The following is a 13,258-nucleotide window of genomic DNA, read 5'->3' as shown; positions in this document are numbered from 1 at the left end:
ATAAGACACCAAACTTGCTTGGCAACATTGTTAATTTCAATAACCGCATAATGGATTTAAAGAAACACCATCTAAAAACATAAATAATTATATGTTGTGATGCTAGTATCCCAATGTGATAACATACTCTCTCCTCTGATGCTGGTGTTGATGTCACAGTAAAGAATCCTGGACTCATGTATGCCGGCAGGTGAAGATCATCCAGTCCTGCCTCAAAGGGGTTCAAGATGACATTCTTGGGTGTCGCATACTTGTGCCCACTGCCTGGGGGTCTGGTTCCTGGAGGTCTAGTGCCCTGGGGTGTGGAGATGCTGCCCCCAGGGTGGGGACTGGGGTCTGGGCCAGTACCGTGGGGCTCAGACTTGCCAGTATGAGGAACCCTTACTGGAGTTGTGTACATAGGGCTGTAGCTGAAGGGTATACATGAACATAACATTATTAGAATCATGTTCTGAGAAAACTGGGCATAATGCATGTGCGTAAAGTGTTGTCCCACATTAGCACAGGCTAATCAGGGACAACACTTTCTGCCTTAATTGGATTTTTGCTAAAAAGAGACTTGACATTTAAACGAAAAATGTCATAAAGCGGAAAGTGTCGTCCCTGAGTAGCCTGTGTGGACTGCACAGGCTAACCTGGGACTACACTTTACGCACATGCATTTTGCCCAGTTTTCTCAAAACATGACTCATTACATTTAACTCTTTATGAAATCAATGGCTTAACATTTCTAAGTGACTCCTTTATTTTAACATAATGCTTGCAGGTTTTTATACAGAAAGAATAAAAGAATGACATAAAATACAAAAATTATTTTAAAAAGGGTAAAACACTTAAGCCAGATTTTTATATTGCCAATCAAGGTACATGTCAAGCTTGGAGGAATAGCATGGAATTTGATGTTCAGTTTGTAAAAGGGATGAAAGTAAACAGGTTTAAAAAGACTCAATATTATACATATATTCCGTTGGTAAATTATGAACTTAAAAGATGACAGATTATTACTGACATAACATATTTGCTTTGATTAATAAAAATGAATTACTGCTTGTTTTAAAAAATTGGGAATTAATGGCTAACTCAAAAAGGGACCATAATGTGAGAATAAAGACTCAACATTTTGTTTGATTGTAGACAAGCATCAAATGCAAACAAATTAACTAACTCATTATAGAAATTTTCAACAGCTAATAATATCCTACCTTTTTCTACAAAATATAGCCAAACAGACCATTTTGTTAAAAGCTTCAAAATATTTCCAAGCACTAAATTTCTCCGGCATTGCTTTATTGCACAACTTACTATGTGCACTGGGACTCATAGCATATGAACAAGCAATAAATCAAACTAGCACTGTGAATCATTAAAGAAGGTGCATCATTTAAATAATGCATGTCCTCACCGATATATATGTGGCTAGAAGCTGGGTGGGAGGACAAGGGTGTGATTTGGACAATAATGCCAATGCATTTCAAGCCAGGAGGCTGTTACAAACAATTAACAGCAATCAGCAGTGGGCAGCAGTTTGTATGCATTATTAATCCAGAATGTTTGGAGGCTTGACAGAACATGTCAGGGAGTTTTTAATGCTGCTGATTGATGTGATGCTGTGACATTTGTGAACAAAAAGTTCTTGATTTTGTTTTAAATTGGGAATAAGTTATTAAAAATTATTAATGAATAGTCATTTTAAAATGTACAACAGCATTTTTCACAATAAGAATCAATTGCCGAAAATCTGTACTTGTTATGCATAAATATTTGTAATTGTCTAGAAAAACTGTCATAAAGATTCTAAATAATGTTATCTTAGAGTCTGAATCACATGAAATAATGTATTCATAGCAACATTCACAGATTAAAGCTAATAACTGCCATGAGCAATTATTATACACCATCCTTTGATTCCTCACATTTTGTTAAAATATTAAAGAGAGTGCTACCCTGCCTATTCGACCACTTAACAAAGCATAACGATTTTTAATGGCTCACAATTTTTAAAGCAGAAAAGATCATTGAATGTGCACTTGTTTTTATGATATATCATTGATAAAAATAGTGTGATGGAGAATGGTAAATTCTCTATGTTAATTTAAAGATAAAGCATTGTTCGATGACAATTCCATTTGACATACATGAAAAACAAAAAAGTGTAATTTTAACTGACTCCTTAGCACATTTCATCTATTAGACCATACCCAGGCGTGGCTGACATTGGCGTATAAGACTTGTGGTATGGGCTGTTCATCAAGGTCTTCATGTAGATGTCATTGCGGGCGTTGTTAGGCAGCCCAATAAACCTCTTCCCTGCAGGGCTCGGTGTCGGACAAGCCATGCAGGACTTTGGGCTCCCGTGGCTCATTGCACAACCGTCAGACACAATAGGGCTGGAAGGAGAAAGAACTTTATGATAAAAAGGTAAATGGTCCGAGTCTCAACATTTAATTGAATTAAAAATGAGTTGAAAAGTTGAAAATAAACACCACAACAACAAAAGTAACTATGTTTATTTGGTAAAACTAACATTGTTATTTTTCATTCAAAATCGTTCCGGTTACTGGGCCCATACCTAATGGAAAAAAAGTATATATTTTTCCAAAATGGGAGCTAAAAATTCCAAATGGAAGGTGTCAAAAAAAAATAAAAAATTATTAGTTCTCAATATTTGTTCATCCCCCATCCATATAAGTTCAAGCTTAGTAAATATAATACTGGACACGCTTGTATCCTCAATTTTGATTATGAAGCAATTTTTAGCAAAACAACACAACACTAATTTCCCAATTTTAGTCAAAACGCTGCAAATTTTCCCAATCCAAAGGGACCCAGCCCCATTCCCAAAACAGTGAAAAAAAAACACTGACTAAGAATTATTAATAGCTTAATATGCACTGAACCAACAAATAAAATCTATAGCTTTAAAATGTTGTCTAAACAATCTTATACCCTCTTTTTAAAAACAGATAAAACTTTGATAAATATAAAATAATAAAGTTTAAAAGAAGTTGCACACGAAAATGTGCAAAAGAAAAGTTGTATTCAATTGCACGTAATTTTCTGCTGTTTACAAAACATGTTTTCCCTTAGGTTAAACCCATTTAACTTTACCGATTCATTCATACCACACAAAGACACAATTTTGGTTCTACGACAAATTAACCCTTTGCATGCTGGGAAATTTGTCGTCTGCTAAAATGTTGTTTGCTGAATTTCTAAAATTAGCATTTTCTTCGATTTTTTTCATAGAATACTATTAAAATAGCAAACAATTTGGATCCTGATGAGACGCCACGTTTTGTGGCGTCTCATCTGGATCCAAACTGTTTGCAAAGACCTTCAAAATTCGGTTCCAGCAGTGAAATAGTTAAGAAGGCTTGTCAGTTTCTGCATTAACTTGCTTTTTATAAATTTCAGTGAAGAAAGAACATTTAATGCTACAATATATAGATTGTTTATTGATTTTAATCCCCATATCTGATTTATATTTAATGCTGGTTTGAGATTGCAAGAATAAAACATGGACATAGTATATACTTACTTTCAACAAAATAGAAAGCAAATTAGATTTATAATTGCATTTTACATATACAGAATTCAAAAGAATTGTGTAAAAATGTTGCAGTTTTTTCAGTCTTTAGCACACAAAAATTGCAATTTATTAATCACTACTATCAGAAACTTGTATGACTCAAATAAAAATAATTAGTTGGAATCATGATAAGCAGAATGTAACTAAAAACAGCATTAATAAGCGATCCAAATTAAATACAATTAAATTTATAATAACATCAAACAGTTAACAGCACGTAATAAAACAAAATGTAATATGGTCTTTTTTGTGTTGAGGTTGGGTTCCATGCCTTTTTCTGCCTATCTCACAGGTCCGATAGTTGGACCCATTCCCAATGGCTAATATGCATATTTTTTCCCAATTCTCAAAAAAAAATCCCAATTTTAATTAATTTTTTTTTTTTTCTTTTTTAGAAAAAAGGGTCTCCTGACTTATGATTATTAGACTCTATATCTCAATTTTATTTTGTAAACAACTTACAAAATATATAACCATAATTTATATGAATTTTATCCAAAATGACTGGAAAACTCCCTGCCCAAATAATGCTTTTGTCGATGAAAATTAGTCCCAATTTGGAAGATTTCGCAACTTGAAAAATCCCAATTTTGCTAGGTACTTTTCCCCAAAATAGACAGAAAAAGGCCTGGGTTCTTTTGCACTTATTAGGGTTAAGTAGGGATATGATAAATATATTTCAGGTACACTACAAAAGGAAATCAGTCCTTTAAATCACACAAACCTGCAGAGAGGCTGTGGCAGTGGATGATGGGACGGGTTCCTAGGTGGGCTGGTTACATCTCTCACTTGCCCATGAACCTCCATATTTCAGCATGAAACACAGAGACACTGTCAAACTGTCATGCAGTCGATTGACCACAGCTGCAAGATATACAGGTTATCATCAATATGATAAGTATCTTAATGGGCATAAAAAAAACCAAACAGATATCCAGATAAGACGCACATCAGTATCAACATAAAATAATAATACAAATGGGACCCTTAGGCCCCACCCTGCCCGTTTATTTAAAAATTAAGTGTTTTTTTATTTATTTATTTTGGGGGGGGAGGGGTGGGGGGGGGTGGGGCATAATTGAGCTTATTACGTTTTATTTCATTCGCAAAATTGGCACCTATTCCAATAAATATAAAGTAGGAATGAATGTCCCTGAAAGGAATAATGTAGGAACTTAATTCACTTTTGTCCAGGGTGTCAATATTACGAATGAATAAAATGTCCCAGCTGTCAGAATAATGTAGGAACAATTGTCTGGATTGTCAAGATAATGTAGAGGCAACTGCCTGAGTTGCCAAATTAATGAAGGAGAAACTGTCTGGGTAATCAAAAACAACGTACCGTAATTACTCTATGTTTTCGGACACCCCTTTTTTTAGCAAAAATAATTATTTTTCGTGACTCTTAATTTTCGGACACACGAGTTTTCGTCCATTATTAATATCTCTAAGTTTTCGGACAGTATATTTTACAGCGCTATTTTACCAAATTTCGGTCCTGTTTTCGATATCTAATGACACTTCAATCATGGGGTTTTACAACTGGATTAACATCATAAAACATGGCAGGTGCATGCCTGAGGGCCATGGACCATTACATTTGCATTATTGGGTAAATAACCTTGTTAACCGGTATTCAACATTGGTTTTGCCCGATAGCATAAGCGTTATGACAATTATCAGGAGTATTGTCAATAAACAAGTTCATTTATCTACCGCAATGGTATTGCCGATTCTCAGTAAAAAAGCTGTGACAAATAATAAACGCTTCAAAGTGTGATGCACTCTATTGCAAGTTTTACGACCAATAGAAGGTGTAAGACAACAACAATCGGAAACAAAAAAACAAAGAATTCATAGTTTGCTTTTTTATTGCGTTAATTACAGGTTCATACTAGCGAGTATCGGTACTTCACATGCTCTTCTTTGAACTCGTTGGCCAAAGTACAACCTTGTAGTAACTTTCTGTCAAATAAATTAAGCATTTAAAATTATTTAAAATGCAACGCAAACATAACTGTAATTTATTCTTTATGGTATTTTACAAGCGCGTGCTATGACCGGTAGTCGTTGATACAATGGACGCTATTTTCGGACACTTCAATTTTCGACTCTAAGTTTTCGGACACCTGTATTTTGAGAACATTTTTCGTATCTAAGTTTTCGGACACGAATAAAAATAATTATTTTTAAGTGTCCGAAAACATAGAGTAATTACGGTAGGAGCTAACAGCTGCCTTGACAAGTCAGCGTAGGAGGGACTTCCAGGATTCCTATTGATGTCCACTTGCATGCCTTTTTCTGCCTATCTCATGGGTCCGATAGTCGGACCCATTCCCTATGCCTAATATGCATATTTTTTCCCAATTCTAAAAAAAAAATCCCAATTAAAAAAAAAAAATTTTTTTTTTTTTTTTTAAAAGAAGTGTCTTATGAAATATGATTACCGGTATTAGACTCTATATCTCAATTTTATTTTGCAAACAACCTACAAAATATATAACCATAATTTTTATGAATTTTATCCAAAATGACTGGAAAACTCCCTGCCAAAATCATGCTTTTGTTGATGAAAATTATTCCCAATTTGGAAGATTTCGTGACTCGAAAAATCCCAATTTTGCTAGGTACTTTGTCCCAAAATAGACAATAATTTTTATTATTCAACTGGACATGCTTATACTATAAACATATGTGGAATTTTTTTCCTTACATTTTTGCTTTTACGACTGACAAACTTTGGACTGAAGGTATGTACTCATTAAAGCTCCAAGCATTTAAGAAGACTTATCACACTCCTAACCAAATGAATACACTGCAACGCCGATATATCGCGGACCAGTATATCGCGCTGTCCTATATATCGCGCTTTGGCTCCCAAAAATCCGACAAGCATGATCACTAAATGACATGTTTTAATCTGAGAATTCGCTAACTTAAGCAAAAAACCGGTTCAAGCTAGTATTAACACCCTATATTTTGCGGCTCGCTATGGCACGCAGTGAAGCGTGAAAAACAGTCGATTAGTGACAGTTTTGTTTACAAACGGCTGGGGTTGTTTTTAACACTTAGGAAATAACAAATTAGTGTCATTGAAAAGGTAATAATGGCAGTTTACTGGTATATAAATCGTTAAATTTCGGTGCTGGTCATGAATTTCTTTGTCCTGATAAAAAGCGCGCGAAAATTTGCGTGGGTGTATTTATTTGTAAATAAAAATTTCGTAGCGGTACAACATTGAGATAGTTTAATTTCCATTAAAAGTATCGTTGTAAATTTCAACTTAAGTACTGGGGTATCTCGCGAATTATGTGGCATTGACATTTACTCTAAATAAAATATAACTTAAACACGCTGTATCGTTACCGTTACGCTGTTTCAGTTCCTTCATTAGGACTATTTATAAGGGTAAATTCGAATCTATGCACAATTATATTTTAAAAGTTTTTTTACGGCAAGAATTGTTCTTTTTAGCTGATTCGAGAGTGATTGTACATGAAAACAGGATATGTGTTTGTTAGAAACACTATGTCCCCTTTTGTTCCTCTTTTAAGCTATATATTTGACCTTTGACTTTGAAGGATGACCTTGACCTTTCACCACTCAAAATGTGCAGCTCCATGAAATACACATGCATGCCAAACATCAAGTTGCTATCTTCAATTTTTCAAAAGTTATTGCAAATGTTAAAGTTGGCGCAAACAAACAAACACACACACACAAACCAACAGACAGGGCAAAACAATATCTCCCACAGTAGTGGTGGGGGACATAACAAAAAATATAATTTACATTTTGGTTTTTATGATAAATACAGATACGTATGTAGTTATGAAAATGTTTATTGTAGAATTGGTTTTCAATAATTACTATTCAACAGTGATATTTTTACAAATTTTCTCATCCGAGTCCTTGGACTCAGTAACTTGCAAATCTATGAGTCCCAGAATTTAAGGAATGAGACAAAATATTAAATATTATTTTTTGAGAAATTGTATGCTTTTTTGGGACTTGCATAATTCGAAACTTTGCATCCCCAGAGGTTTTTGTGAGTCCAAGACGCAGGACTCGCAGGTAAAAAAATCACTGATTCAAATATGTACAAGCACCATATATAAAATGAAAACATTGGGGAAATTTGACAAATTAACCGCAATACAATTAAGTTAGACATTTCTCGAGTTATACCGCGCACCGGATATATCGCGCTCGCGTTCTTTGGAACCCACCAACCGCGATATATAGGCGTTGCAGTGTAGTTTTATAAGGCACGAGTTGACCATGGTACGAGTTGAATACCGTACATGTTAACCACAGTCAAAGTTGACTGTAGTGTAAACCTTGGAATTGTCGATTTAAATTATCTGATCCGCCCAGTCTATTTTCCTAGTTCTTCTTGAATGCTCTGAGCTTTAATAAGTACATACATACGGCTCAGAGTTCTTCTTGGTAACCCATTTTTTAATGTCAATTTTTTGTCTCACGTAATGTCAATAAAATCGATTTCAATCAACCCAAGGGTTTTTATCTGATTTTGGGGAAAGGGCCTGGCCTTGTTAGAGGGGAACAAAAAATCGTGCGAAATGCCGGATTTTGGGGAAAAAATCACGCGAAACGCCAGATTTGGGGGAAAATAAGGCAAGTCTAAAATAATCAATTTAACATTTTTTGCTGTTTTTAAAACAAATTCAAGGCAACAGATAATTTAATTATGCAATATGTTATATTTTCTACACTGGATCATGTTAACTTATGTATTTAAAGTTTAATATAAAAAGAAGTCTGGGGGAAAATTTACCTGCTGAGGGGAAAAAAAATCTGAGGTGAAAGGGCCGTTTTTCGGAATTACTAACAACTTGCCCCCTTAACGACTTGCCCCATGTTTTATAACGACTCGCCCCACCTATATAACGACTCGCCCCACCTATATAACGACTCGCCCCACCTATATAACGACTCGCCCCACCTATATAACGACTCGCCCCACCTATATAACGACTCGCCCCACCTATATAACGACTCGCCCCATTAGGATTAGGCAAATTAGAAGTTTGATGAAATTTGTTAAAATGCTTTTAAAACACATAACTTTTCTGAAATTAATGTTATTGAATGGTTTATTGTTTATTTATTGTTATAGAAACCTTTTTTCAGGAATGTCACAGTGTCAACAGAAACTGAGATATGCATGTACTGTATCGCATCCTGCAGATTTCTACACCTGGAATTCTATTAACTCTTGCTTTTTTTACATTGCATAACTACTACATTTGTATAAACTATGATAAATGTAAACAGTCCAGATGAATAGCAAGAGAAATATATCAGAAAAACAACTTTTTGCTGAGGGTTTATTAGAAACATATGTATCTACAAATAACAATAGCATATACATACACAACATTAGAAATGTTATTATTGAGCAAATATTATCAACATTCAATTTATGTACATGATTTTATTTACAGATGTTATTCATAACAATAGCATATACATGCATAACATTACAAATGTTATTATTGAGCAAATATTATCAACATTCAATTGATGTACAAGATTTTATATATTATATTTACAAGTGTTATTCATAAAACATTTACACACTATTAAGTGATTCATTTTGCTGTGCGTCCCGCGTGCCAGACGCACGTTTTTTTCTGGGATGCATCATTCCCAAACATGTGCCTCCTCTGGATGCTAAGTTTAAAAACTCCGATTTTCAACATTGTCAAAGTTGTACACGATACCGAGTTCGATTTGTGGAGATAAGCGAAACACATGTCAACATTGTTTTGAAAAGTAGAAAGGAAGTCACATTACTATATTCGGGATGTAGTATGCGTATTTTGATTGGTTGAAGTATATCAATTATCCAATCAGTTACAGTGTTTTATTAAAAGTTTGTTGGACGTTTCATTGGCTGTCCCGGATGGTAAACAAAGAAAATGCCACCCAAAAAGGTTTTCAAAATTGATACTCAACAATTTAAACTTGCTGTGTAGATATTTATCGATAACGCAGCCTCGATGTAAACCATGTGGTTTAAATGTGAAGAATAAACAACGGAAAAAACAGTTTGCATTCGTCTGTTGTGTGCGCAGACAGTTATATATAAAGCGATGTTATTATACTTACTCTGGATTAATTGAGCATTGTTGTTTTTTCTAAAGTGACAATTTAAAATTTGCAAGTTCTGAAATAAATAGCATCTTTTATTTGTTTACAGTACATACATAATAATATTATGTATGTACTGTCAGTTTTTTTTTTCTCTTTTTTGGGAAGATAGCCCATGGGTTTGGAATTGGGAATTTTATCGGCATTTTCATGAAATTGGGAAAATTAATTCATTAGCCTTTTTTTTCCACACGAAAAGTCCACTAATTAGGGAAATACTTAATTTGATATAACACTTTATAATCATAAAAATTAAAATTGAGATAAATTAGACACTTCTTTCTAAAAAAAAAACAAAAAAAAAACACAATTTTTTTTTTTTTGGAATTTGGGAATTTTTTGCCACATTTTGGGAAAAAAGTATACTTTTTGGGATTGGGAACATAGCCAAATTTCGGCCATAAAATCGGGCCAAAAAAACCCTGACTGTAAACAAATAAAAGATGCTATTTATTTCAGAACTTGCAAATTTTTAATATTATAGTGAAACAAATCGTACAGTATTCCGTCCTATGTAACATAAAATGTAAGTCCTTTTAATAACACAGACATCTGCTATTCATACTGCAGGATGTGAATTTTTTTTTTCTGTACATAACAAGGTCTTGACCAAATTCAGGAACAGGTTCAGGGCTCAACATTAACAGTTGTCCTATTGCCCCTGGCAAGTAAAAGTTGGGTCCGGGCAAGTTACTTTATAATCTAGTTGTCCGCCCGGGCAAGTGCAAAAAAGAACAAAGCATTTAATTTAGACTTTAATTGCTGTAATCATTTTGTTAAATGTGCAAAAATAAAAAAAGGTTTTGTGGTGTATCATTTTGATCTTCATTAAAAAATATGAGGTTAACAGTTAATGTGATATTTCATGTTTGGGCAAATGGCTTTATGTTCAGGGCAAGTAGATTTTCTAAGTACTTGCCCGGCAGGGCAAGTTGGATTTTAGGTTAATGTTGAGCCCTGAGGTTAACTGTAGGGAAACAAGACAAACTTATGAGAGTGAAGTTAAGCAAATTTGCCCGGAATTTCTGGAAGAAGTTCTCCCTGTTTGGAACAAAAAACAAGGCAAGAAGGCTATACACCTTAAATACAGTACGAGTGTTGTTACGCTAAATCTGTATTGAAGGTGTAAACCTTTTGACCAAAGGAGAAATTGTCTTTTGTCACACTGTTTGAAAGGGCTCATTTTGACCTAAAAATGATAAACAATAGTCATCCAATTTATTAAAACTCAAGTCAGTCCAAATTGTTAAAGATATTAAAAGATCTCTGTTTAAGATGTTATATGTTTCACTGTTTGTTATTAAAAGTAAAACAAATAAAATATTTTACTTGCTAAAAACCTTATTCTGTATTTAGCTGTAAAATTGCATAAAAGAGCCCCTGGCTAAGGCGTATCATTTTAAGTAGATTATTTTTTAACAAATTTACAAAGACACAATATGGGACCCATTGTTTTCAGTTTGGACCCATTGTTTAAAAATATGCGAGTCCCAGGGACTCATTGATGTAGATTTCAAAATGAATCACTGACTATTTACACTGGCCCGTACATTGATGAACACAAATCCAGCAGCTGACTTGTTGAGATGTTACGATCGTTTCCAGACTCCCCACAGCTTCCCCTGTATCTTGAGTGTCTGCTTTGTCTGGTACCTTTGCAGCTTCCTCTCTCGCACCAAATGCACAACATCTTGGCCTCTTCAAACAAGAGCTGGACTAACAAATAAAAGGGGAGATTCCCTTTCTTGGCACGACGGTTCAGGCGATGATGCCAGCCCTCGCAGTCGTTGTTAGTGCGTATGGACCGATCGAAGACGTACCAACTTTCAATGGGCCACATTTAATTCGTCATTCACGTCCGTCCTAGGTAGTCAAAGTATTGGTCAGTCGTGTCAGTGTCTGATTTTGTCCGTAATGTGACGAAAGCAGGTCGAATGTCATCCACGGGTAGTAGCGGCAGTTCAAAGGTCTTTCTGAGAAGAGCATAAATGTCAGAGCGGGCGTTGTATGCAGTCTGAAAATAGATAAATTATTATACACTATCAGAGTGAAGACGTCGCCAGACTGCTTAACCGATGCTGTGCATGCTATGGCTTTACCGCGCACACTACATCGCCAAACAACGTCACCAGATTTCAGTTGTCTCTTGACCACAAAGGAATGTCCGTCTGATGACGCAAGCTTTGGTTTTCCTTTCTCTGTACCGCTATCGGCAATCGTGTAGGTGACTGGAGCAGTGGGCATGATGTCCGTTACTGTCGCGTCATGTAATGTGTTCTCCATTTCTTCTGATGGGAGTTGCCGTTCCGGTCACGTTATGTCAAATGAGTCGTCAACCTCCATTTCCTCTTGAAGGAGAGACATGGCTGATGTTGTTGTGGTTTCAAATGTGGTGTTGGTAGACTCTGCAATTGAGCTGACTGTCTCTTCCATCACGTCACCATTTTCGTCGGTGTTGTTGTGACGAAAGCGCATGCACACAAATTGCAGATCCCGACCTTCTCAGAAAATAGTTTATGTTGCTAATATTTCTGATTAATCTGCCACCTGGATTCTGGGCATCGAGTTTCTATGGAAAATCAGGTTGTAAGTTGCAATTCCCAGCCTATCGGAGAGTCAATAGCTGGGAGTTGTATTATTGTAACTATCTATTTTCCTAAACTGACCCTACACATGTTGTAAATGCAAGTAAAAATCAGAACATGAGTGTGATCAATTTATTACTGAATAAAAGGGGCATAACCAACAAATGTTTATGGCAACTGGAACTGAACATGCTGAAAAGAAAGGTTAAATTCAATTGAGTTAATGAACAGAAGTTGAATTTATTCCGCCAGTCGCCAATTCATAAGGTTATTTATAAAGTTATACCTTCAGTCTCTGCAACCACCAAAAGTCACATTTATCTATTTTTATTTTTCGACAATACTCTTTTTTAATGACGACATCAACCAACCATGTTAAAACTTGTCTTCAGAAAGGTTTCGGTTTGGAATACCCGCCACCGATTAACCAATCAACATTTAGAAGAGTAATGCACACCCTGATCAAAATAGTTACTTTAAATCAAATAAAGCGGTTAAATGGGATTGTAGAATAATTGTTATAAAATTAGTGTTTTATCATCTTTATTCGAAAATATTAAATGAAACTTAATTCAAATAAAAATGTGATTTACAGTGTGCATTACATCGGGTCAAAGTAAAGACCAGATCCTACCAAAATCTACCAAAATATACCGGAATCTACCAAAATATACTGGAATCTTCCAAAATCCATATAAATAACACCAAAATCGAGTATTTATCTATCAATATATTTCATAGTACTGCCTCACGCCTCTCGCGAGTATTATGGGCAGAGTGCGCGTTGGCTGTTAGTAAAATAAACGAGTAAAAGCTGAGAGAGATATCTTTCAGCAAAGCAAGAATGTGTACAATAATAAAGATAGTGTTGTTAGGTGATCAAGAGATTTAGAAGTCATACAGTATA

The 13,258-nt window shown here is 35.0% G+C and overlaps 1 protein-coding gene across 1 annotated transcript in view; it reads right to left on the bottom strand.

The window, feature by feature from the left end:
* LOC127877079 (uncharacterized) overlaps nucleotides 1-12,919 on the bottom strand; it is a 31,474-nt gene extending 18,555 nt beyond the window's left edge. Inside the window, exons 1-4 of the mRNA XM_052422702.1 lie at nucleotides 12,638-12,919; nucleotides 4,314-4,453; nucleotides 2,199-2,387; nucleotides 128-410 (exon numbers count right to left, since the gene is read on the bottom strand). Of these exons, the coding sequence (XP_052278662.1) occupies nucleotides 128-410; nucleotides 2,199-2,387; nucleotides 4,314-4,396 (555 nt within the window). The 5' untranslated portion in view covers nucleotides 4,397-4,453; nucleotides 12,638-12,919. The remainder of the gene's footprint in view (nucleotides 1-127; nucleotides 411-2,198; nucleotides 2,388-4,313; nucleotides 4,454-12,637) is intronic.
* Between the last annotated feature and the right edge of the window lie 339 nt (nucleotides 12,920-13,258).

Source organism: Dreissena polymorpha, chromosome 4, assembly GCF_020536995.1.
Source record: "Dreissena polymorpha isolate Duluth1 chromosome 4, UMN_Dpol_1.0, whole genome shotgun sequence".
Lineage (NCBI taxonomy): Eukaryota > Metazoa > Mollusca > Bivalvia > Myida > Dreissenidae > Dreissena > Dreissena polymorpha.
This window is presented reverse-complemented; position numbering and strand designations above follow the sequence as displayed.